At 44.0% G+C, this 25,774-nt stretch overlaps 2 protein-coding genes across 2 annotated transcripts in view; both read left to right on the top strand.

Annotated features, from left to right (window-relative positions):
* The window catches only part of lyst (lysosomal trafficking regulator), a 50,654-nt gene extending 39,585 nt beyond the window's left edge, over positions 1-11,069 (top strand). The window contains exons 28-54 of the mRNA XM_072391299.1: positions 180-332; positions 430-591; positions 932-1,123; positions 1,208-1,419; positions 1,523-1,732; positions 2,019-2,195; positions 2,307-2,383; positions 2,487-2,675; positions 2,940-3,085; positions 3,168-3,264; positions 3,406-3,467; positions 3,662-3,717; positions 3,819-3,971; positions 4,747-4,991; positions 5,083-5,149; positions 5,246-5,402; positions 5,806-5,946; positions 6,032-6,249; positions 6,343-6,573; positions 6,693-6,882; positions 6,976-7,112; positions 7,243-7,341; positions 7,785-7,924; positions 8,031-8,128; positions 8,255-8,411; positions 8,496-8,567; positions 8,676-11,069. Coding sequence (XP_072247400.1) covers positions 180-332; positions 430-591; positions 932-1,123; positions 1,208-1,419; positions 1,523-1,732; positions 2,019-2,195; positions 2,307-2,383; positions 2,487-2,675; positions 2,940-3,085; positions 3,168-3,264; positions 3,406-3,467; positions 3,662-3,717; positions 3,819-3,971; positions 4,747-4,991; positions 5,083-5,149; positions 5,246-5,402; positions 5,806-5,946; positions 6,032-6,249; positions 6,343-6,573; positions 6,693-6,882; positions 6,976-7,112; positions 7,243-7,341; positions 7,785-7,924; positions 8,031-8,128; positions 8,255-8,411; positions 8,496-8,567; positions 8,676-8,814 — 3,977 coding nt within the window. The 3' untranslated portion in view covers positions 8,815-11,069. The remainder of the gene's footprint in view (positions 1-179; positions 333-429; positions 592-931; positions 1,124-1,207; positions 1,420-1,522; positions 1,733-2,018; positions 2,196-2,306; positions 2,384-2,486; positions 2,676-2,939; positions 3,086-3,167; positions 3,265-3,405; positions 3,468-3,661; positions 3,718-3,818; positions 3,972-4,746; positions 4,992-5,082; positions 5,150-5,245; positions 5,403-5,805; positions 5,947-6,031; positions 6,250-6,342; positions 6,574-6,692; positions 6,883-6,975; positions 7,113-7,242; positions 7,342-7,784; positions 7,925-8,030; positions 8,129-8,254; positions 8,412-8,495; positions 8,568-8,675) is intronic.
* Positions 11,070-11,379: 310 nt separating this feature from the next.
* On the top strand, positions 11,380-24,300 carry LOC140313244 (guanine nucleotide-binding protein G(I)/G(S)/G(O) subunit gamma-4). Its single transcript, XM_072391278.1, has 3 exons — positions 11,380-11,860; positions 12,952-13,057; positions 22,314-24,300. The coding sequence occupies exons 2-3, from the start codon at positions 12,959-12,961 to the stop codon at positions 22,440-22,442; spliced, it is 228 nt and encodes a 75-aa protein (XP_072247379.1). The 5' UTR covers positions 11,380-11,860; positions 12,952-12,958; the 3' UTR covers positions 22,443-24,300.
* Positions 24,301-25,774: the final 1,474 nt, after the last annotated feature.

The following is a 25,774-nucleotide window of genomic DNA, read 5'->3' as shown; positions in this document are numbered from 1 at the left end:
AGTCCGGCCCACGACAAACCACTGACGAGACCGCATCCTTTGTCTTATTTGAAATTTTTTGTTTTGGTGAATTGAATGAACCTGTTTGTGGGATTGGTTCATGCTTGGACTGCATGAGTCGGTCATCCAGAGTATCAAGTCAACCACTTAAACGACCGCGTTCTGTTTTATTTTCCCAGAGATGGCTGTGGCGTTGCAGTTCCGAGTCCTCCAGTCAGCCATTGAGTTCATAAAAACGACAGCCAACCAGGAGCCTCAGAAGCTGAGCAGTTCCGTCAATACACCGACTTCTCCGCATCACGCCATCTATCAGAAGCGTAAGAGCATTGCAGGTAAGTACTGCAAACTGATGCAGAATGCCTCTGTCTTCCTGAGTGTCGAGGTAGCAATGTGTCAGTTTACTGATCCTCTCCTCATCCCCATCTGAAGGTTCCATTGCCATGAAAGACTCCATTATTCCCCGCATCCCCAGACAGCACTACTGCTCCTATGGCCAGATCCCCATGCCCCCCCCCTTCAGCTTCCTGTCCCAGGACTCCCCTCTCCCCTCTCCCTCCAGCGCTCCATCATACATGCTCCACTGTGATGCAGGTAGCTCGGACTGCGGTCCACAGTGGAGACCATCCTCCCATATCATGGGATATGTCTCCCATTCTTGCAGTGACCTCACTCTGTTCCCGACACCCACCTCGGGGGCTAATCTGCCCAGTACTCCTTGTGCTCTACTGGTGCCTTTGTGTGTGCATGTTTGAATGCTTAACGAAATGGGTGTTAAGCATTTCAGCACAGTTGTCATTTTGACCACTGAATCCTAATCACCTTCTCTCTGCCAGATATTCCCATTTACATAACCATTTCCAAAAGAGGTTCTTATGATCACCATGGCGTCACAAGCAGTTCAACTAAGCCCGTTGCAATATCGTGCCTGCAGGTAGGCGGCGGTTCTCTCTGGCCCAGACCGACTCTCTCCTGATGCGGATGCGCTCTGTAGCGAGTGACGAACTCAACCAGATGATGCAGAGGAGGATGAGCCAGGAAAACCCCATTCGTGCCAGCGAGACTGAGTTTGTCCAACGACTGCAGAGGCTTGTGGTTCTTGCCGTCAACAGACTCATTTACTATGGTAAATAATCCATACTTCATTTTTTTTTTCTGTCTGCTGTCTCATTTTGATTCTATTTGATTCTGAATGTGCTTTTTGTTTCAGATGTGAGTCAGGACTTATTTGATCTGCTGAATATCCCCGACTCTCCGGACCATCAGATCTTCACACCAGATCCTGGTGATCAGCCACACGATGAGAGTGGTTCCACCTCTGTCCCACACTCTCCGACTCCCTTCACTCTTCCCCCAGCTAACAAAAAAAGCTTTCAAAAAGATATCCTCAAACTCATGATGGATGGGATCAAAATCAGCCTGGTATGGCAACATTCACAGAGAAGTGTGCTATTGTCTTAGGACCTCTGCTTCTGTCGTAAACTGCTGTCTTTACGAAGCTAGCATTGCTGTTTTGGGTTCACAGGGCAGCACGGGTCGAGGTGGAGCCCCGCATCATCAGTGGCGAAGGATTCTCTGGTCCTGTCGGGACACTTTTAGGGTCCAAATTGGCCGTCTGCTGGTGCACACACTCAGCCCTGCACTTCCCCTGTCTGAGAGGAAGGAGGCGCTTGAGTTTGTGTTCGACCCCAAACATTTGGATATCCTCAAGGAGAGTCTCAGTCCAGGTCTAGAGGTAAATGTGAAATCTGCTTGTTACTTTTTTAATTCCGCCTACGCAATACAGCAGGCCTTTTTTGTGTTGGCTTGTTTTAGGATACGGCGCAAATACGTTGGCAATTTATAGTTTTGTCATTTTTGGTCCATCAGAAAATCTTCCCATAGCTCCGACTTCCACTTCTTTCCACTTTACTTAAAATCCTGTGATATAAGATTTTTATGTTCATCACTGCCTTCACTTGCTTCAGACACAAATTTCAATCTATACTTTCCATCACTCTCTCCCTCTGACTTCCACTCAGCACGGGCCAAAGCTGGTACTGTACCTGTACGAGATGCTGCATGATCACAAAGACAACCTCACTAAAGACGAGCAAGGCGCCGTTGGAGTGTTCATGACCTCGCTCAAGCTTTGCGGACATCGCTGCATCCCACCCAATGCTCCACACAAACAAGACCTGCTCAGGGCCATAAAAGAGGTACGTCCTACATAGGCTTGCTCGTTGTTAAAGGAAGGTACACATACACAAAGTGTGACATGACTCGTTTCCCTACAAGGCAGGTAAACACATTTAACTTTACTCTCACAGGAAAAATTCAAGTATGAAGCAGAAGAGAAAACAAGTAAAGTGGCATGGGAAAAGAAAATGGCCAACACTCAAAAGAAGTGAGTCTTCTCTTTCTGGTGTGAGATTCGTGTTCAGTAGAAGAACATGTTGGCAAGAGTCTTTGTTTAATTTTTCAATCCATTCTCTGTTATTACCACACAGTCTTATCCAGAGGCTGGATGGAAAGTCCAAAGACATTTCCAAGATTGCGGCCGATATCACTCAGAATGTATCTCTGCGGCAAGGGATGGAGAGAAAGAAAGTGATTCAGCACATCAGGGGCCTCTACAAGACCGACCTGAGCGCCAGCCGCCACTGGCAGGAGTTGGTGCAGCAACTCACGCATGACCGGTGAGTGTGGATGTTTGTCTGCTTATTATCTGCTTTAGAAATATAAGGACAAAATTAATTTCTGTTCATTATGATCACTATCTTGTGTTTATCATTGTCCTCTCCTTAGGCTCTGATGTTATCTTTATTTAAAGCTGCATTTCAGTGTGGGCTGTAATTTCATGTGAATAAAACTGAAGGAAGGGACTGACTGATTCATTTGAATGAATGATCTGAATCTCAGACCTGTAGAGAGTCAAGATGTGCTGTTATGGTCTGTTTCAGTGCGGTTTGGTATGACCAGACATCCTATCCAACGTCCTGGCAGCTGGACCCCACTGAAGGGCCAAACCGAGAGCGGCGACGCCTGCAGAGATGCTACCTCACCATACCAAACAAATACCTACTCAAAGATAGACGCAAAGCTGAAGGTGGATAAGCTTTTTCCGTCAAAATTCGGTCCAGCCCTGATGTGTTTTTCCTCCCTTAATCTGATCTCCATGTCGCATTTAGACACGGTGAAGCCAGCACTGTCCTTCCTGTTTGAGGATAAGACTCATTCCTCCTTCTCCTCCACTGTCAAAGACAAAGCCACGAGCGAGTCCATAAGGTAAAGCTCTTTGCAGCTCTCTGCCTACCTGTACGCATCATATCTGTGTCAGAAAGATAACTGAGTGCCTCGTGCTTCATTGCATCCATGCTTTATTCAGATGGTGTATCTCTTATATGAGAAATGTCTCTGTGCCCTCAGGTTCACCAGACGATGCATCAGTGTTGCCCCCTCCAGAGAGACAGCAGGGGAGCTACTTCTGGGTAAGACGGTGACCAGCATTCACAGCTGCTCCGTGCACATTGTAGTCGGCTGGTCGTAAGGCACAAAGATTGATCTGCTCTCTCTAAGGCAGAAGAGTGTTACTCTGCCCTCACGTGCAAGTGTTTACTATTTATTCTACCAGGAAATCTTCTGTTAGTGCACTAACTGGGCCTCGCTGTGTCCTCTCTCACAGGAAAGTCTGGGATGTACTTTGTTGAGGACAATGCTGCTGATGCTCACGAGAGTCAGGTAAAACCAGAGGCCTATTTATCGTCTGCCAGTGGAAGGGCGTACTGTACATTGTGTGTTCCCACCTGTGTACTTAAAATGAAATATATTTGTTTGAATAGAGCCTTCATGGGGAGACCGAGGCGCCCTCTTTCTCCTGGACTTACGAGGAGATTAAGGAGGTGCACAAGCGATGGTGGCAGCTAAGAGACAATGCTGTGGAGATATTCCTCACCAACGGCAGAACCCTGCTGTTGGCCTTTGACAACACCAAGGTGAGGCAAAAACTGTAATGGGATCCGAATGAAGGAGCAGGTTTTCAGTGGAAGAGAGACAACATGTGAACACGGATGGCTTGACAGGGCCACACTCATAAAGTGTTGTGTTGCATTTATGGTTCTATGGTTTATTTTGCACTCCTTTCACTGAAATGCTGGCTTGTAAAAACCATGATCAAATAAAACAGATTTTTTTCATTTTGATGACCCACTGATTCTACCAGGCATTGATTCAACACATAAAAACTAATGTCTGTTGTTCAGATTACACACGTGGATGTTTACCCAGAGTTTTTACCCGGAGCTGTGCACACAGATCGTTTTGGGCCTTCTGTTTAACTACATTAGCACACAGCTAACACCGTGCTGCTTAATGCTCATCATCAACAAACCGGTTCCTGATTACGAGCCCTGAGAAGTTCGTCCCACTCTGCAAGTTCACAGGATTGGTTCCTTGTGTTTGTTGCATTTAAAACATTTTTTAAAAAAAGTTGTGATTTTGAGGTTGTGGTTGGTGAACCACAGCTTCAAGGTAGTAAAGCTCAGCTTTGTTATTGACTTCCTGCTTCTGCTCATGCTTAAAAGCTAATGTCAGTATTTGAATGTGTTTTGAGCTTTGATTGCAGCAACTGGCTATGATTCGAGGGGTGTCTTGTACCGGTTTGTTTTCAGATTGTACCGTTCACACGACACCTGCATATTAGCTGATTTTGCACGCCTCACTTTAGTCCTCACACTACATGATGTCGTGGTCTGTGTCTTTCGGCCTCAGTTCCGAGATGACGTCTACCACAACATCCTGACCTCTGACCTTCCCAACCTGCTGGAGCACGGAAACATCACGGCACTCACACAGCTGTGGGGCTCAGGTCAGATCACCAACTTCGAGTACCTCACGCACCTCAACAAGCACGCAGGCCGCTCTTTCAACGACCTCATGCAGTACCCGGTGTTCCCCTTCATCCTGCGCGACTACATCAGCGAGACACTCGACCTGCAGGACCCAACCATCTACAGGTCAGCATGTTTTAATTCTATCTATTTTTTTCTTGCCCTGCTGGCTCACAGTGTGTCTCATTCATGCTTTACTTACTTTTTCATGATGCAGGAACCTAAGCAAACCCATTGCAGTCCAGTCAAAAGAGAAAGAGGATCGTTATGTGGATAATTACAGGGTAAGGCAGTGAGCACATTTTTAGCACCTTTGTGTTACTTGAGTGCACTGGAGGAGTGAGTAAAGAAGATTCACTCTGCGTGTGTTTCACTCGCAGTACCTGGAGGAAGAGTACAAAAAGGGCATTCGTGAGGACGACCCCATGCCTCCTGTCCAGCCTTATCACTATGGCTCACACTACTCCAACAGCGGCACTGTGCTGCACTTCTTGGTTCGAATGCCCCCTTTCACCAAGATGTTCCTCGCCTACCAGGGTGAGTCACACGTGCAGCTTCGCTAAAATTTAAAAGGGGGAGATGTAAAGCTTAAGCACACGGATTTAACACGCTGAAACAACAGCTGGAACCTGGAACAAGCCGCAAAATGGATCGTCCCGCTCTAACTGAGGAGCATGCAGCCGTAGCCGTGTTGCATTACATGTTTTCACCATGAAAGGTTGTTTCATCTCTCTGCTTTTCTCTGATCCACCTCGCCCCTTTTCTGCCTTTTTCATATGAGTTTGTTTTTTATTCATCTGCCTCTCCCATCTGATCTTTCGAGGCATCCTTTTATGTGATTGCAAATGTATTCAGCAAGCGTGGTCTTTAAGGTCATGAAAGGAGGTGTCTTCAAGCAGTGGGTCGAATTTGTAATTAGATTTTCTTTGGCCCCAATTAGACCAGAGCTTTGATATCCCGGACCGGACGTTTCACTCCATGAACACCACATGGCGCCTCTCTTCCTATGAGTCCATGACTGATGTGAAAGAGCTCATCCCAGAGTTTTTCTACCTCCCAGAATTCCTGGTTAACAGAGAGGGTAATCATTTGTCCTTTTTCTTTTACACCTTCTCACTGCTTTGTACCGACATGTATTTGTCATCATTATATATTTGCTTGAACAGGTTTTGATTTTGGGGTTCGTCAGAATGGCGAGAGGGTGAATCATGTCAATTTACCCCCCTGGGCTCGCAACGACCCACGTCTGTTCATCCTGATCCACCGGCAAGCACTAGAGTCCGACAATGTGTCCCAGACTCTGTGTCAGTGGATTGACTTGGTGTTCGGGCTCAAGCAGAAAGGCAAAGCTGCTGTTCAGGCCATCAACGTCTTCCACCCAGCTGTAAGTCGCTGCTGTCTATCACAAGTGTTGGGTACTATAAGGAGGACCTTTTCCAACATGTAGCTCACACTAGCTTCATATGATGTTTCACAGACCTATTTTGGCATGGACGTATCGGCTGTGGAAGACCCAGTCCAGCGACGGGCCCTGGAGACGATGATCAAAACTTACGGCCAGACACCCAGGCAGCTCTTCAACGCTTCCCATATCAACAGGGCGGGCCCCAAACTCCTGATGGAAGGGGAGCTGCCGGCAGCCATGGGGCGCCTGGTTCACCTGGCCTTCAGAGAAACAAGAGAACAGACCAAAGAAATCGTCTGCCCGGTAATCCGTTCTGTATTTGTAGAAACGCTGTGCTCTGAGGAAGAGCGGAACGTGACGCAATGCCCCATCCGGAAATTCATCTGCTGCTCACCTGACAGTTTTCTTTCCCTAACCCTCAGAGCCCGCTTCCATGGATCAAGGGTCTAAAGTGGGGTGAGTACGTGGGCTCGCCCTCTGCTCCGGACCCAGTGGTGTGTTTCAGTCAGCCGCACGGGGAGAGGTTCGGATCCCTGCTGGCTCTGCCAACTCGAGCCATCTGCGGCCTGTCTCACAAATTCTGCCTCATGATGATTTACAGCAAGGAGCAAGGTGGGAAGGCCAAACGCTCATTCTCACGTCAGCCTGTACGCACAGTGCTGGAGTCCTGCCGATTCCATTAAATGCATGTGCTCCACTCTGCAGGTGTGCGGAGCATGCACAGCACTGACATCCAGTGGTCAGCCATCTTGAGCTGGGGCTATGCAGACAACATATTGAGGCTGAAGAGCAAGCAGAGCGAACCACCCATCAACTTCATTCAGTGTTCACAACTTCACCAGGTAAACCTGTCGGTAATGATAATCACTGGCCTCTTGTATATATCCCACCACTCTGCATTAAGGGTGAGCCAAAAAGCCGCTGATTTCTCATTTCTCGTCTCCAACTGTCTGCCCCCCCCCCCTCCTCCAGGTGACCAGCTGCGCCTGGGTGCCCGATGGCTGCCAGCTATTTACGGGTAGCAAGTGTGGAGTCATCACCGCCTACAGCAACCGCTTCACCAGCACCACGGTGGGTTTCCATGGCGACGTCCCCCTCTAACCTTCTGCCTCTACATGAACACCGAATCCACCCACCCATTACCCCCCCCCCCCTCCTCTTTAGACAGCTTCACCGTACACAAACACTCAGCTTCATTAGGCACTGAAACACATTTCCACCGAGTCTGTAAGTGGGATTAGAGGTCTGGGAGTTCAGTCATCTCAGAGACCTTCAGACTTTGATCGGTTGTCCCCACCAGGCAGATATTTCCTGCTTCTCTGTGGCTAAAAGGGTTTTTCTGTAGCAGATCATTCGCAGAGTTCTGTTGAACTTTGGTTCATGAAGTTTTTTGTTTTTTTTAAGACAAGATAAAAGCAAGAAACAACATGATCCCGAGCAGAGCACGGACACATTTAGATCTGAGAGTTGACTATATTTAGCTGTGAACACATTTGGAATATGTCTTTCTGTAGCCGTCAGAGATGGAGGTGGAATCACAGGTTCACCTGTACGGCCACACGGGAGAAGTCACCGGCCTGTTTGTCTGCAAACCGTACAGCATCCTGATTAGTGTGAGCAGCGATGGCACCTGCATCCTCTGGGACCTCAACAGGTCAGTGTGTTAGAAAATAGAAGGAAATGCTCGCTTTTTTGCGGTTTGGTTCTGTTTCTGAAGTGTTCTTTGTCTCATCTTCCTTTTTTTTCATGTTTTTTTTCAGACTCTGTTATGTACAAAGCCTCACAGGCCACAAAAGCCCGGTGACCGCCGTCTCTGCCAGCGAGACCACGGGTGACATCGCGACAGTTTGTGACTCAGGTGAGTGGCGTTTTGTTCCATAACTTTACAATTAGATGTGTCACATCTGCATATTACTTATGTTTCTATTTGTCCATAATAAGTTCTGAGTCCTCTTCTCTTTTTTTTTTTTCTCTCTCTATCCAGAGGGCGGAGGCAGCGACCTGCGCCTGTGGACGGTGAATGGCGACCTGATTGGTCACGTCCACTGCAGAGAGACCATTTGCTCGGTGGCTTTCTCCAACCAGCCAGAGGGTGTGTCTGTCAACGTCATCGCCGGTGGTCTGGAGAACGGTGTGGTCAGGTAAGGGAAATTCTTCTTCTTTTTCGATGCGTGCCTCTCCTGCTTTTACACTGATGGATGGATTTTTCTCTGGAATGTTTTCAGGCTGTGGAGCACCTGGGATTTGAAGCCAGTCAGAGAGATCACTTTTCCAAAGTCAAGTAAACCCATCATCAGGTATTTCGTCAGGCACTTTGTACACGTTATGCTACTGTTTGCCTCATGTTTGTTCCTTCACATCTTTGTCGGTGTTACTCATGAGAACCCTCTCCCTCTCGGCCTCAGCCTGACATACTCGTGTGACGGGCACCACCTCTACACAGCCAACAGCGAGGGCACAGTGATGGCGTGGTGTCGACGGGACCAACAGCGCATGAAGTTGCCCATGTTCTACTCCTTCCTGAGCAGTTACGCCGCAGGCTGACTGTGCATCTGATGTTTACCGCAGTCCACTTCTCAGAAAGAGGACCTCCCCTCCCCTTCCTCCTCCTCTCTCGCCTCCTGTCTGCACTGATGGGGGGAGGAGGACGTGTCCGCATGGCCTCTACCTCTCTGAACCTGCCCTGACTTTTAATAATGCCACCCCCAGCTGAGCAAGCTCTCCAACTCCCAGCATTAAGATATGAATATGAAGATAGTATTATATGTATATAAATGTATATTTATAAACATATTGAAGCGGAATGATGGAGGAATGGATGAATATTTGGCTGAGACTGCAACATACGTTTTATACAAAGTATATTTCTGAGAGCGTGTTTCATTTTAGTCTTAAATTCTTTCCCTCTGTTGTGTTTGTTTTGTGCAAACATACTTACCTGAGATTGATGGAACTGTTTCCTGAAAGCTGCTATCGTCTGGTCAAAGCCAGAGCTGAAGTGTGGAGACCCCCGGGTCTGTCACCTCGGCGGCGCTCAGGGCTCCCGCAGCGCATTGGCTGACAGGTTTGTGCCAGAGCTCAGCGAGCGTGTCCCGCTGACGCTGCAGTCGCCGAAAGGGTGGGAGCCCCTCCTCGCCTCTGTCACTGGGAGACGTCCCGCTCTGTGGGAGTGAGATGCCCCTCTGCTGAGCTGTCTGCTCCGCTCCTGTCTGAACACTAGTGTCACTGCCCTGCTTCGCTCTGTGTCTGAGCTGAGGGGAGGGACTGAATTATACCCTGCGCTGCCTGTTGCTCTGTCCTACTTCTGCATGCTGGGATGATGCTGACCTTGACTGTGTGAATGTGGATATGACATTTACTGTCATGAGCTCCTTGTTTAAAGCCTGCCTTGGCTGCACCTGTCTTTTTGCATTTAGAATTGTTGATACTCCATTTATTTATTTGAAAAACCCCCGGAGGCTCGTATTTCCCTCCTCCTGCCTGTCGCATTTTACCGACTGAAGCCGTCTGCCGCTTTAATGCACTAGTACTGCTTTCACTTTATCCTGAAATTCTAAGAAGGCCATTACCAAAACAGCATTCGATGCTTACAGCTGGAGGAGAAGCAAGAGAGGAGGTTTATGACATGCTCGGGACCTGTGCAGCGTTACTAAAAGGTGGTGGAAGGTGGGAGGGTTTGTTAAAGAGCATCATGTCCAGGAGACTTCAGTTGGAGAGCAGTAAAGCTTTCCCCACTCTGATGAGCTTTCTCAGAATCGCACACACTACACTCATCAGTCCAGAGAACAACCGACCAGCCATTTCATTCCTTAACCCACCTGAGGATACATTCAGCTCACATTTACATTCCCACCACACTGCACTTACAGCTCAGTTATTATGAGTCAAATGGTAGTCGGAAGCACTTTTCTTTTCTTCTTTTTTTTTTTTTTTATCAGCTGCTGTTTGATTCAAGAGGAGCCAATGATCTGTGGTCTTAACACCAACTGAGCTTTGATTTAATGCAACCAATGATTTAAACCTAGAAAGCAATATCAAAAATAAACAAGAAATGTCATGTTTTTATCATGTTCCACATGGGAGGAAACTCGAAGCGTGTTTTATTTATGTATTTTTATTTTTTTTTAGACAGCTGGGGAACACATTGTTCTGCCTCTGTAGTGACTGCAAATAGAAGGAAAAGGACGTCTTACAGTTCACATTTTGATTCGTCTATGAGAAAGGGAACTTTTCTTAATGTATCATTCCTTTTTGTGTCATCGGTTGGATGTTTGGTTTTTTTGTTGTTTTTTCTTCCTCCCCCTGCCTTTCCCAACCTTTCCGGCCTTTTGTGCAAGGTGTGACGTTGCTGTGTTTGTTTACTCATTGTCACGAATACTTAAATACATACAAACATTTCCTCCATGATATTTCTGAAAATGTAACCTTCCTCTTCTCTGGAACACCCCAAAGGGGAGTTTGTGCGATTGTTTGTTCTTTGTTTTTATGGGAGAAAATTAAAGCAGAAAGGAAATGGGATAACGGGCTTTTCTTACAGAAGGAAGTATTATTTTTCTGTTGATAACTTAAGCTATGCATAATTTAAGATCATGGTCTTAGTTTGCTTAAATCGTGTAATGTATTTTTTTTTTGGGACCTCTCCGGGCTGTTTTTTTTTTTTTACAGATTGGCATCTCTGAGGTTCTCAAAGGTCATGTTGTACGTTTCTTTTTGGTTGTATATATGTGCGTGTGTGTATGTATGGAAACCAAGTGATAAGTATATTATAAATATATATAAAATTATTTGAAGAAACATTACTTCTTCTTGTTGGGTCATTCTTGTGCAGAAAGATGCGTTCAGGGACAACACAAATAAGAAGAAACCTGCCGGTTGCTGCTCTGATGAGGAACGTGATTAGGGAATTGCCTATTATTACAATTGAAGGCTTTCAATCGATGCCTTTTCATCCAAAAAGTGCTTCCGTGAAGGATGAGGCCCATCGGGTTGGAAGGGTGGGGGGACCCGGTGATGTCAAAGCTGATTTTAAAAAAAAAAAAAAAAAAAAAAAAAAAAAAAAAAAGAAACTCGGAAGCGTGCACATCTCTGGTGCCGTCTGCAGCAGTAAATTAGGGGAAACAGCAGCTTCTAATTTGATTAACAGGCAGCGTGTCGGTGCGTTTAGTTTGTTCAGTGGAAACGCGTCGTGGCTCGTTGATGCTGCAGCTCCCGGTCCGCTGATCGAGTGCTCCCTGCCCCACAGCCTGTGTCTCATCGTCACACTGAGGTTTCCCCCCCTGCTGCATGCGTAACATCTCTCCAGGTCCATTCGTGGTGCTCACCAAGACCTCACCGCCTGGATCTCATCTTCCTTCACGGAAAATACGCACGACTCACATTAAGCGAGCCGCCGAGGCGAAATTTAAACGCCAGGATTCACCTCCTCGAGTTCAGTCCAGAGCAGAAGCGAGGCTGGGATTTCCTCTTATCATTTGATATTTGACAGATCCTCCTTTTGTGTGTGTGTGTGCGCGCGCGCGTGTCTGTGTGTGTGTGTTGGGTGGAGTCAACCCGGAATTCTCCAAATTGGAAAACCATTGGCACATTTCAGGTAGGTCGGCGGCTGTAGCCTCTATAAATGTGCACATAGCTGAGAAAGAGAAGCTTGTGATTTGGGTTGGTTTTTGTTTTTTTTTATTTAGATGTGTGATTTTCTGTTTTATGCTCTATCCAGGGCCGCAGCTCGCTCTGTCCACAATTTTATCTCCTCAGAAATAAGAGTCGGTCGTGTTTGACAGATCTGCATCAACAATTAGCATCGTTAGATTTGGTTAAGACGGCACAGAGTCCCTGAAAGCCGGCCGAGAAGCCCTCAGGGTGGACGAATCGCGGGGAAACGTAAACGCAAAAAAAGGCCTGGTAGCTTCCTGCAAGGGTGTGATTTAAAGCTATAAATTGGTTTCAGAGCCACGAAGGCTGCATAGGAAAACGCATTCGCCCGTCTGCATCCTCCCTCTACAAATCATCTGCTTCATGGTGTCCGTTTAAGAGCAAGTTTTCTGTCGACGGAAATTTAACAAACACATGATGCAAACAAAAATGCTTCATATCTATTCTTTTTGTCCTTTTTTCTCCTGCACATTGTTACAAAACGCATCTGTGGTCAGGTGCCACCTCTGACTGCTGGGGTTGCCAAACTGGGGCATTTCGACATAGGGGGGTCAATGGGCCTAAAATGGGAGCAACATTTAGTCATTTCATAAATTCACCTGCAAGGATGGCAGCAGAGCGCGATCTGTGGCTGTATTGATGACATTTTCCTTTCAGGAGAAAGTTGCACAGATGAAGGCAAAGAGTGGACCTATCTTCCACTCTGCAGATCCTGTGATGGGTGGAGGCACGTTGCAGGTCTCATTGCTTTGGGGGAGTCTCAAGACAAGCAAATTGATGCTTGAAACATCCAATGTAAAAAGAAGAAAAGAACAACAATGATGCATGGGCGCTGACTGAAGTTTGGTTGAAACAGATTCACCCTGACAAAATGGGTCCTTGGAATAATAATGATCTGAGTTTAAAAAAAAAGCTTTATGGTGTGCTCTGAGGGGGGTGCAGAGATCTCACTATGGTGCTCCTGCTTTCAAGGTTTAATGTGATGTTCATTAACTCTGTTCCCTTTTGTGTGCCCTTTTTTTGGCGTCACAGAGGCACCATGAAGGACAGCATCGCCAACAACAGTACGGCCAGCATCTCTCAAGCCAGGAAAGCTGTGGAGCAGCTGAAGATGGAGGCCTGCATGGACAGGATAAAGGTAAAGGAACTTAATTTTTACCCGTATGAATCAAAGTTATCACTCCTCTCGATGCATCTCAGGTCTCTGCTGGTACAGGTGCATGAAGCTTTCAGAGCCGACTTCTCACTTTCTTCTCGACGGGCTGTTATCTGCAAATAATTGTAGTTTAGTTTTTATTCCTTCTGCTTTTTTGTCCAGATAAAGCACAGAAAGTTTTTTTTGTGCACAGAATTGGCACATATGACCATTCCAGCTTGATGTTATACCATCATATTGAATACTCATTTATTTAACACGAAACTTAAAACCGTACTGCAATAAATGCATGTCTGTTTTAAATATCCGCCAGCGTGTCATTATTAGTTCACGAGATTTACTGAGCGTCATGTAAATATGATTAATCACGAGGTGCGCTGTCGAAACTCTTCATCGAAGCTCCAAAATGAAAACTGATTTTTTTTATTTAGTCCTGCTTCTTCTACTCTCTCTGCATTTAGAAGAAAGCGCATCATCTCAACTCTCCAGAAATATTTCAAATAAGAGCCCTGTGTCTAATCCTGTGGTTACTGTTGTGCAAGGTTTGTCATCATGGTCCTTAATGAATGTATTGAAGGAAAAAGTCTGGTGTTCATAAACGTGTGCCTTATTTTGTTGGATTTATTAACTGAAATGGGTCCATCATCGAGGGGAAATGCTATAACCAGCACCCACAAAATGGTTGCAACATAATCCCAAAAGGCAGGTTTCACCATCAAGCTGAAAGTGCATGTTTTTCGCAACTCTCAGATTGTGACGTGACGGAGACATACTGTATTTGCTAATTGCGTCCGGGATCCCCATCCAGGTTTATGCAGTGGAAGACCGTATCACTGACGTTCTTTCAAATATCCCAGCTTGCGTATATGCTAAAGGTTGTGGATAGCAGCCTGTTCAGCATTTGTTCCCATTGGAGGTGCAGCTGCTTATGTCTACAAGTTTCCAGACTGCAAGAATAAGATGACTTAGATACGTATCACCACCCGGTTTTACTCACCATATGGAGAGCTGAACGTGCATTTTCTTCCACTCTATTTCAGTTAAATGAAACTCTCTCTGGGTGTGCGGTGTTTTTTTTCAAAGCAGCAGATTGAGTTGTAGTTTCAAAACTGGGATTACACTTATCCATGGGCACATGGAGATCTTTCAAAGTCTGCTGCTAACAGTATCCATTCTATTCAACCAAATATTGTCTCAAGCAGAGAGGCTTCAAGGGTCCTTTCTTTCTTTTTTCATCGCCAGACGTTTTAGCTTCAGTCTGGCGCCGATTTACGTGACCTCACCTGAGAACTTCCTCTCAAGCCACATCAAGACAGGTGACACAAAGATCACCTTGGAAGCCCTGTTGTGGTGGCCTCTCAGTCTGAGTGTATCTACTGTGCACAGCTGATGCGTCCAGATAGCATCAAGAGGGAAACTTTGAGAACTGAATCCATAGGAAATGTGGAGACATCCTGATTGCTGACCTCAGACATGATTTTTCTACCAGTTTGGGTCAGCTGGTTGCCGGTTTTCTCCTTGTCTTGAATCCTCTGGCTTATATGCTGACGGTGTCTTTTGTTAGAAACTCAAAATATGAACATTTGAATAATGTAATGCTTGCTTCTCTACATTACATATATTCCTCATACCCGTAACCTGTAGCAGCCCCATGACACTGTTCCTGTGGACCATAAAGAATCTTTTTCCTCATCATGCAACTCCTCGCAATGCTGATTTTTGATCATTGCTTTCTTTATGGTGGCTGTTGGTCTCTGTGCTTCAAAACATCATGATGCTGAGATTTCTTTGGACTATTCATTACAAGTGACTTATTGTCTTTTTGCACTCAGCCCAATAGACGCCTGTTTTCTTTTCATAATGAATGTCTCTGATATGTGAAAGGGCAGCTCCTCAACATTTTCACATGAGGCACGTCTTGTGCAACTTAAACAGCCGCATCATTGTGTCGTTCGGTAAGCTCCTTGTGAGCCCCATCAGCCCAGAGGCTGTACGATCAGCATTCTTGCAGGTCGGGGAAGTCATCCGCACACCTTCACCCCTACTCGGCTCAACAAAGGCCGTCTACAAGAAACCCCGCTCCGCTGAAGAAAGCAAAGTGATTTAACTCCACCTTGTGATCAGAGTTTGGGAGACTTATCAAGAGTGAAACATTGTATTTTTAAGAAACAAAAAAAAACTGGGCTCATACCAATAGATTTTGGTTGGCTAGACAAAATCTTACCATAAGTGAAAATCTTTTCTTGTGCTTAAGGAATAGAGTAAAGCTCTTTTTCAGCATAATGGACAGGATGTAGCTGATCTCTGTGTGCTCTATGGACAGATGTCTGAATGAATATGCAGACTTTGTTGGCAAAGAATAGGAGCTTTGCACCAGAAGCCCTCTGGTTTGTGTTTGTAATCTGAGTAGTATTGACCAATTGTGTTTGAACGGGCTCTGGTTGTTTACAGGTAAACAGCCTGTCTGGTGAGCAAAAGAGACCAAAGACATGGACCAAAATCCAATCAGAAAACCATCAGCTACTGTTGGATGCCAGGCAATTTTAAAACTCATCTGCTCTAGTATGTCTTACCCAGACTTCTGTTTTCCGGATACCTGCAGGGTAAAACCTGAAGCCCTTAAACATTGAATATTGGCCTCAGAGGTTAAAAGTAATTAGAATGATAGCTGCTTGGTTTCCATATTGACCTCTTGGCTGTTCGTGGTAGATGTAAATAAAAGGAAAGTTCAGGCAAATGAGAAGACAAAGCAGAAATCCAGGATTAGCTGATACGCTTGAGGCGTTTTTGAATTTTTGCTGTCCCATTGGTGTACTGACAAGGCTTTGGATCACAGCATGAGGTGCTCCAGTATCCAAGGAATCTGAGGTTCTCTCAACAGCACTTGGTCAGTTGAAAGCATTCAGGAATTTTGAAGCCATTCTTATCAGACTGTCCATTGTAGATACTGAATGGACATTGACTCCTGCTTTCTGTCTTGATAGGCAACAAAATTCAAGGCAAACATATAATATAAGAAAGTTGGCAGCTGTATTAAGCAGCGTTTGTAGTTAAAATGTACTTTAAAGGCATTCTAGGCGTTCTAATTCCAAATGCAAAATAGATAGCTATACCAAAGAAATCCCCTCATTCACGTCTAATGACCCAGTGTAAGTGTATGTTGGTGTATTTCTACATAGGGAAACCCCCCTCTTCTGGCATTTCTCTTCTTCTCTTTTCGCTGTGTTCTACACATTTTTGAGCTGCAACCTTTGGACAGAAGGTGTGTGACACCAGCCAGCCACAGTGTGTTGATGTGAGGACCATAACAACACAGGCAGTTATTACTTTAAATCACTACCACACACACATACAGTATATTTGCACTCCGTGGACTTTTACTACAGCACATTCCCACTGGGTTTTGTGGAGTGTTTTTTTTTTTAAATGTGTGCTTTTGAACTTTCTGTAAACTACATTTCATTCATCAGATGTATTGATTTGTTCGGTGATTGGCCACTCCCTCAATCTGTCACTGCGATGTTGCATACAAAGACCAATTTAAGATTCTAGAAGTTATGATTCCTTGCCAGTAGAATTTGTTGGTTTCCCAAAAAAGGCAGCCAACGCAGTAAACACACATAATGTTGGAATAGATTTGTTATTTCAGTATCAAATCAGTATTTATTGAAAACGAGGTGCTGACTTGTCGGACATGAATGTTAATGGTTTTGAAATGTCAGGCTCACTTTATATCCAAGTGGCTTTAGCTCAGCTCCATGATGGCTCTTTTGAAAAAGTTTGACTAGTTTTTGTGCTCTCGTTTGGGTGAAACTTTGCTCTTTGATGCAAACCGTTTTTACACCAAACCTAATCCTCATTATCTGTTTGCAGCCAGCATCTGGTTCTCATACAGCCTTGATGACGTCTTTGCTAAGTGTGGAAAGAAGCACCGGGTCCACATGCAAATTTTGTCTTTGAATCAGTGCTCACTCTTCTCCCTATAAGCCATAATAATGTTCAGCGGGGGGAGAAAAAAAAACATAAATGAATGCATTGATGCTTCAAGAAGGGAAAAATCAGCTGACTGAGACAGCAGGCTACATTAGGCCATGGGCAGCTCTAAATATGATTAGAGCTGTATAATTTCACATGCCTTGTATCATCCCAGCAGTCGCTGGATGACTGATAAACAGACAGCTGCTTGTGTGTTGTAACCACTTGGTTCATCAGATGTGGAGATCCAAGTAATTTTTCATCATAAGACCTGAAAGACAGAAGGGCTGTTGAAGAAGAACGTGGCTGGAACTAAAAACGGAGCAGAGCACAGCAGAAACAGACAGTTGGCCGCAACTGGTGATCCTTTAAATTAATTAAGGGATCCGACGAGGGAGAGTATGTATCGGTCACAACAGCGGTCTCCGTGCTGCTGATTGAGGGATCACCACTTTCTCATTAATTGCTCAATCAGCCAAAGGAATGTGATCTGTGCTAATTAGAAGGGCTCTCCTTCCATCATGGGGCTGCAGTGTAATTACAATCAGTCTGGGTATAATGACGCACAGTGTGCAGTACCACTTTTTGTCCTGTGTGGCTCCTATTCTCTGCAGAAACCCTGACTGTCGTTAATATAATTACTGCATTTACGTTGATTATGAAAATAATTGTGCTGTTTACTTGCGCTACAAGGCGAGGCTAGGATGCTGTGATGGGTGCCTGACTTTGGTCAGAAAGTGTGGGGCTAAAAATACCTTCGATGTTGTGTCTTTTTTGGTAAATAATTTTCTGTGCAACTAATATAAGACTGCTCTTTGTATTACCTTGACCTAATAGGCTCCTTGTAAACTTTTAGTGACGGACAGTTTGACATCTCGCTGCATTTACTTTCCGCCTCAAACACATCCGCATGCTTTCGGTGTTGTTTAAAGTGAGGGTGTTAGTTTTAGCAATTATGCCGCTGTTCACTGGATCGTCAGTGACAACATTTGTTAGATTTCATCAGCGGCAGAGGAAGAAGAACACAAATCCACAATGCAGGTGTAACGTAGCAAACTTAAATGGCATAAAACACATCAGCTGGAAGAAGCAGAGGAAGAGCAGAAAACCAACCGCATCATGCAGAGAGGTAACCATGTGTGATGCTGTGGCTTTGCCAGTTTGCCCTTTTTGTATTTTGTAAGCTTAATACATTTGACTGCTCGTTGTTGTCTTACAACTACACTGCAAATATAAACCTAAATTTAAGTATAAACAGTACGAATGTTGCCACACAGAAATGCTATTGTTTCATTTAAAATTTAAAAATGGATTTGATAAAAATGTTCTTCAAAACTTTGAATCCTTGGGATAGGGGCACATTAGCTGCCATGTCGGCTCTCTGCTCCCTCTATCAACCCTCGAAAAGTCTTGAAACGTTTAATCATCCTTGTTTGGTAGCAGATTTCCAGTGCTCTATAGCTGGGACTCTCCTTTGTTGTATTTGGACTTTAGACCGGCTCGCATATCACCAGAACTCTTTTTCTACAAAGGCATGCTGTTAGCATGTTAGACATACAAGAATAATGGAATTGTGCATTTTGTTACTGAAATAAGCAAGACCTTCCCTGAAAAGATCTTGTCTGGATGAAAGTGTATGTTTCTCCAAAACCTGTAAATATAATTTAAAATTCATAGGGCCTTCACATACTGTATGTGCTTGTTGCATGTGCACTAATACTGTATGATCCCTCTGCTTTTTTTTGGTAGAATATACTAGTATATTATACTGAAGTTTTTCCACTTTCAGTCCATTTTAAGCAGTCCTCTCATTCAGGTGAGGTAGAAATCTTAAGAGATTGTCGTCAATGAGTGTGGGTGTTGTTTTTCGTATGTTGACGATAACTTATCTCATGAGTCCGTGAGATGCTCCTTCTCAGTAATATGTCTGGGATTACACCATCTGTTGTTAACGAGCACTGCAGTCCCTCCTCTTTCACTGTTACCTCTCTGTCTGCAGTCTGTCTATGCTCATATAGACTTAAAGTTAAGGACAGGGTGTGTTGGAGGTGTTTCTGCAGCCATGTCTCGGTGAAAAAAAATGATATTGCTGTCCTGATATTTCTGCAGCGTCCTCATCAGGGCTTCAAGCTTGTCTTATTCCAGGCCACGTTTGACACGCATTTCCATTTATGCTGTAATATTGTTGAAATAACTGTCAATAGTCTGTGTTCAGGAGCAACGCTAATGGGAGGTATGACGGATTCTGCACATTGTATTCTCCTGTGAGAGCAGCAGTGGGTGAGGTGAAGCAGCAGGCAAGAGATCAGATGGCTTCGTCCTCCATGTAGATCCCTTAGCCCTCACCATCCCTGTGTTGCAGCTGCTCCTCTGCTCTCCATTTGCTGCCTCCCCTCCTGTAACCTCCCACTCAGTTCCCAAGTGGAAGCCTGCATTTGCATGCAGTCTGGCTGTACTGTAAAATTGGTAGTGATTGTTTGACTTTGAAAGAAGCAGTATGGAACTTTTCACCTCATTGGAAGAAGTGCGTTGTTAGTTTCATTCCTCTTTACCCCCGAGCTGGTCAAGGTTCCACTTTGTCAGACACCCTGATGAGCTGTGTCGTCCTCTGGCCCGAGGCTGACGTAACAGACATCAGTGGAGTCTCCACAGGCACTGACAAATCGGGAACACCAACAATACAGCAATCAGTTTCAAAGAAAATATAAATCATACAACAGTCAGACAGGTCGCATCTTGTGTTAAGGTTTGACTTAAGACTTCTGCTGTGAGAATGAACGCGAGGCGGTCGCTAACGAGTGTCGGAGCAAAGCTATCATCATCCATTCATCCAGCTGTACATCTTCTATTCCTGACCAACAAATAATGGTTACAAAGATATGCAAAACAACAACAAAAGAAGACACAAAATGACCAATGTGCTTCATAAAATAGCAGTGAGGAGATGCAAACCGACCACAAAGTGGCATGAAATATTACAGCACCTCTGGTTTGAGACGCATAAAAACACAAATCTCATCTTTTTTTTTGTTTTGGGTCTCTCTCTGTCCATGTGTCTTAGTCTTAAGTTGTGTGAGTGCGGGGACCTTTTTCTAAGTTTAGGGGACAGTTGTTTCTTTTCTTTTTTTCTTTTCTTTTTTTCAAATTCCAATGATCGACTATCTCATCGGCTCTATATTTGCTCAATTAGCTGTTGTGAGAACTCATCAGTGTAATTTAATTAGATTAATGAAGGATACTTTAATCCCTGAAGTGAAATTATATTGTTGCAGTTGTATAAAATGAACAAGTAATAGTCATTAATCATTGGTCATTGTAAAGGGCTGTTGCTGCTGTTAGGAATGACCTCCTGTACTGTTTTTGTTGCAGCAGAAATTCATTTTCCAGTTCAGTCTTGTCCAGGTAAACCCCAGGTGAAAGGGTTGAGGGGTTAGTAGCAAAGATTAGGTAACTTTTTAGTCTTTATTCAAATATGTATTATGCTCAAATCATTCAATCATTTTAGATTAAAAACTATACAGTGGACATGAGCACTTATTTGAACCTCTTGTTTTCCTTAAGAGTCAAGTTAGAAAGCGGTTCCACTAAATGCTTTCTCTTTTCCTCATTGTGCTTTTTGTATATGTAAAAACCAACTACCAAAGGTTTTTTCTTTCTCCACAACAGAACACACTGCTCCTGAATTCAACTCAAAGTGTTGCAAAGTGTTTTATGGACTGATAGAAATAGTGAGACCTTTCAGATAAGTAGGAGCTTGTCCATTAAGGACTTTACATGTAATGAGAAGGATTTTAAACCAGTTTATAACTATCAAAACTGGAAAGATGTGCTCTCTCTTGGTGGTACCGGTCAGTACTCTGGTTGCAGAGTTTTGGATCAACTGAAAGATCTTCAGGGAATTACTTGTACAGCTAGCTAAAATGCAGTAGTCCAGCCTTCATGTGACAAATTGACTGGCATGCCTCCTTTCCAATGAAAAAGGTGCACCAGCAACAGGGATAACCTCACCGTTGAGAAGGATTGTCAAGCAAAATCCATTAAAAAATTTGGGGGAGCTTTGCAAGGAGTGGACTGAGGCTGGAGTCGGCGCATCAAGAGCCACTACACACAGGAGCGTCTTACCTGGGCTAAGGAGAAAAAGCACTGGGCTGTTGCTGAGTGGTCCAAAGTCCACTTTTCAGATTAAAGTAAATTTTGCATGTCATTTGGAAACCAAGGTCCCAGAGTCTGGAGGAAGAGTGTAGAGGAACAGAATCCATGTTGCTTGAAGTCCAGTGGGAAGTTTCCACAGTCGGTGATGACTATGGGGTGCCATGTCATTTGCTGGTGTTGGTCCACTGTGTTTTCTGAAGTAGTTCACAGTCAATGCAGCCATCTACCAAGACATTTTAGAGCACTTCATGCTTCCTTCTGCTGACAAGCTTTATGGAGATTTTCCAGCAGGACTTGGCACCTACCCACACTGTCAAAGGTACCAAAAGCTGTTTCAATGACCATGGTGTTACTGTGCTTGATTGGCCAGCAAACTCGCCTGATAGAGAATCTATGGGATATTGTCAAGAGGAGACACCAGACCCAACAATGCAGATGACCTTAAGGCCTCTATGAAAGCAACCTGGGCTTCCATTACACCTCAGTAGTGCCACTGGCTGATCGTCTCAATGCCACGCTCCATTAATGCAGTAATTCATGCAAAATGTGACCCAACCAAGTATTGGGTGCACAGAAATTAACACACTTTTCAGAAGCCTGACATTTCTGTTTAAAATATCCTTCTTTTTTTTATTGATCTTGTGTAATATTATAATTTTCTGAGACACTGAATTTTGGGTTTTCATTATCTGTAAGCCATAATCATCAAAATGACAAGAAATAAAGGCTTGAAATATTTCACTCTGTGTAATGACTCTATATAATGAGTTTTTGAAATGGAAGAATATTGAACTTTTTCACAATATTCAAATTTTTTTAGCTCTGCCTTAAAGAGACAGGAGCTAAAATGGAGTGTTAAGAAAGAAAGTGCAATGATGTAAGGTATAATATAAGGTATATTTTTCAACATTAAAGCTGTAAACCTCTTCAAGTGGACTCCAGAAGTAAAGTTCTGAACTTGTAAAACATCTCTCTTTTTTTTTTTTAAATAGATCAAAACTCTGATCGATTCAAACAAAAGACGCATCTCTGTGGTCCTTGGTTCGAACATAAAATAAAATAAAGATCTGATCACCTGTGCACATCCTTGTACTTTGTCTCTACTTTTCAGGTGTCCAAAGCAGCCGCAGACCTGATGGCGTACTGTGATGCCCACATACGCGAGGACCCCCTCATCGTGCCCGTCCCTGCCTCTGAGAATCCCTTCCGGGAGAAGAAGTTCTTCTGCACCATCCTCTGATGAGCCGCAGATCGAGCTGTATTCGCACAGGCATGGCATTGCCTGGCTTCTCTGTCTTCACCACACCTGAAGCTACTGGCCATAGGCATTGAGTTGATTTTTGCCTGGTGGACACTCTGTTGTTGGTCGGCTCTGTCCTGGTGGCTGAGGGTTTTGGGGGAGTCAGCTACAAAACTGGCAACCCAGTGAGCGTATCATGTCTTGTTAAATAGGTTTGTTATTGCTTTGTTATTAGAGAACAGCCTTGCTCAGTGCTTAATGAGATGAGAGATGTTTTTTTTTCCTTTTTTTTTTTCTTTATAATTTATTGTGCTAGATCTTGACTTGCCTCAGGAAACAGAAGTTTGCCCAGTTTTTTTCTCCCCTTCCCTTTATCTCAATAAAAAGCAGTAGTTTTCTTTATATTGAACAGGTATTTTTTTTTTCCCTTGAATTTCTCCCCGTGCAGAGGTCAGCCCACTTGTAGCAACACTTTGTGAAAGCACCACTGAAATTTGACTCTTCCCTCAGTTGTGGTCTCTGTATGAATTTTACTGCGAAGTCACCAACAATTAACCTGCTTGTTTTAGTGCCGCAGCGATTAAAGAACAGAAACAGAGACTTTATCTCTCGCAGTGAAAGGATTTTCAGTTTCAGTCAGAAGAGGAGGGAAGTCGTTCCGCATCACGCCTACAGCAACAAATGAAGTAGAATCTAATAATTAAAATGTGCTTTCCTTATGATTGAAATGTAATATTCCACTTGCTCCATAGACTGCTCTAATGCAGGCCACCTTGGCTGGTCTGTGTGATTTACTCCTCGTTCTCCTAATCTGAGATACTTTCAGCTGGTCCTTTACCTCCCAACTGGAATATCTTTACAACTTGTAGAACATCTTCCCCTCTAATTTTCTTGACTTTCTCATTTGTTTAGTGGGCATGTTTCCTGAGCCTGATTCCTTTTGCCTGTCATAGAGTGAATGGCAAGGCCTTTGACGTAAATGCCAAACCGGAGGCCTGCATGTTTCTCTGCTCCTTTTTGACAGTCTCCTCTGTTTCCCAGGGACTGTAGTCTTTTAGAGTGTACAGTATGTTTCAGTGCCAACTTCTGTGAGAGCAGTGTGGTCCTCAACCTGGGGCCCCTGCAGCCTTTTTCCGTTTTGTTTGTTTTTTGGAAGAAAAAGCACACTGTCGAAAACATTTACTTTACATGGTAGTTGAAAAGCATATGCTGATTTTTATGATGAATTGTTATGATCATTATTAATATGGTTATTATCGGTAGTAATATTGAGTATTTGTTGCACAGCACTGACAGCTACATGACGTGTAGTGCTACTGAGCTTGTATGATACTTAGGAAAACCATTTATAAATCATGCAATTATTGATACTATCTTAAGTATTTTTTAAAAACAGTGGTGAGGGCTGTTTGCATAATATGATCCCTTTGGTGGTTCAGGCTTTTTGCATCATTCTCTCAGTAAAACTGAGAGAAATTTGCTCCCTCCTGATACTTGAATAGCCATCATGTTAGGAATCAGACTCTTGATAGTGGACTGTCACAAACACAAACTATTGTGCAGTCAATTTAATTGCAGGATAAATATTGTCTTGATTTCCTCTAAGAAAACCTGAGACTGACCTCAGGGGACTCTCACTGACCTCATCTGAAAGATGGTGCCAAAATCTTTAAAAGAAATACACAACTAGAGATGAATATTGCATGGATTTATTTCTATCTCTAACAGAGTGAAGTATTATGATATGAAATTTTGCCTCTTCATTGACTTTCTGGGTGCTGCTCTGCACATAATAATCTCACCGGAGTCCAGATATGTCGATAATGTGCAGCTCTATTCTCGGATGGTGTTATCGTTTTGGGATGGGTGGGTGGGGACGCATTTAAATAGCAGCCTTTGTAAACCCTTGACGGAACAAATGAATAAAAGGAAAACGGTAACCCGTACGTGTTGTGTCTTCAGTCTTTCTGCTTCGTGTCTCCTCACTGAGGTGCTGAGCTACAGTCTGCTCAAACCCAGAACACCGAAGGCCACTGGAAATCCTTGTGAGTCTGATAGAAGAGCTAGATACACTAATGTGTAGGGGAGACCTCCTGTGGCCGAGCGGAGCCACAGGCCATCTGCATGCACTCATCAACTGTTGTTGCATTTTGTTTTTCTCAGGATTATTATTCAATTTGGCTAGAGCTAATTTGCCATATGCATCAAATGAGTAAGCAATGCATGCGCCGGCTCTGCTGTTTCCATGAAGGATGGCCCCAATAATCATTCAAGGTTTCAGCTGCTAATATCAGCATTCATATTGTGTGTTGTTGCTCCTTCATGTGTCCATCCATGTATCCATTTACAGCCTCGCCAGGGAATTGTGTGAAATTATCACTTTCCAGCAGAGTTGGTCGATAGTCCTCGTTTATATCCAACAGTTTGTTTTTACCACTATATTTCACTGTACTTTAGGGTCGGTTTCATGTCAGAGTCAAAAAAGTTTTGTTTTTTTTCTTTTTTCAATTTCTTTTCTTTCCCCCTCTTCTCACTATTCGAGGAAAAACAAGGATATCAAGTTTATCGGTGCACATCGATGCACAAAATTGCACGGGCAGTCTGAGTGAGTGAGACTGACAAGGCAAAGCCAGGTATCTCTTATTGATTTCTCTCAACCAATCCCAACGGATCAGGATGTAATTAAAAACAAGCACAGTTATAGAGGAGTGTCTTTGAAGCTTTCTGACCAGCTGTGTTGCGGATTGTCATCTAGATCTATTTCTTATGAAATGTTCCCCGTTTGAAGTAGATTTTTACCGTATGCCTCACAGTGAATGATGGAGGGGGGTCACTGAAAATCAAATTCTGATCAATTGTCACCCATACTGTCCCCAGCAGCAGGGAGTTTGAGTGTATTTTCCAAATGATTGCTAGATTTGGTTATTGGTCCTTCAGCCATGGATAAATAAAATTAATCAGAAATATTAAGAAAAGAAAAAGAAATTGATCCCAGAAGGCAATGCAATCTGCAGTACCCTCTTTATTCGGACATTCAGTCCTGAGAGACCAAAAAAGAATACATGGGAGGAAAACCTATGTACTAAAGCCTAAAGTTAGAATTAGAAGAAAAAGACCTTGGTTATAAGTTGCAGAAGCATTGTTCTCAGCTGGAACCTGAAAAAGGAAAAAAAAAAGGGGGGGGGGGGGGGGGTCTGTATAGATCTAGAGAAAAGTGCTGCAGATCCAGAGTGTTCAGAATGCTGCAGAGAAAAATGGAAAGAGAAGAAAATACACACACACGAGTTAGAATTTTTCAGCGTATGAATAAAAAGTGAATTCAGAGACACAGA

This window comes from Leuresthes tenuis, unplaced genomic scaffold (assembly GCF_036924035.1).
Source record: "Leuresthes tenuis unplaced genomic scaffold, fLeuTen1.0.hap1 SCAF_8, whole genome shotgun sequence".
NCBI classification, from domain to species: Eukaryota; Metazoa; Chordata; class Actinopteri; order Atheriniformes; family Atherinopsidae; genus Leuresthes; species Leuresthes tenuis.
The sequence above is the reverse complement of the archived record's forward strand: the minus strand, read 5'-3'. Positions and strand labels throughout refer to the sequence as shown.

Bases quoted from the DNA above. Each gene is read 5' to 3' on its own strand.
- LOC140313244 (XM_072391278.1), top strand. From the start codon at position 12,959: ATGAAGGACAGCATCGCCAACAACAGTACGGCCAGCATCTCTCAAGCC. The intron at 13,058-22,313 runs GTAAAGGAACTT...TCTACTTTTCAG, and splicing joins CCTGCATGGACAGGATAAAG to GTGTCCAAAGCAGCCGCAGA.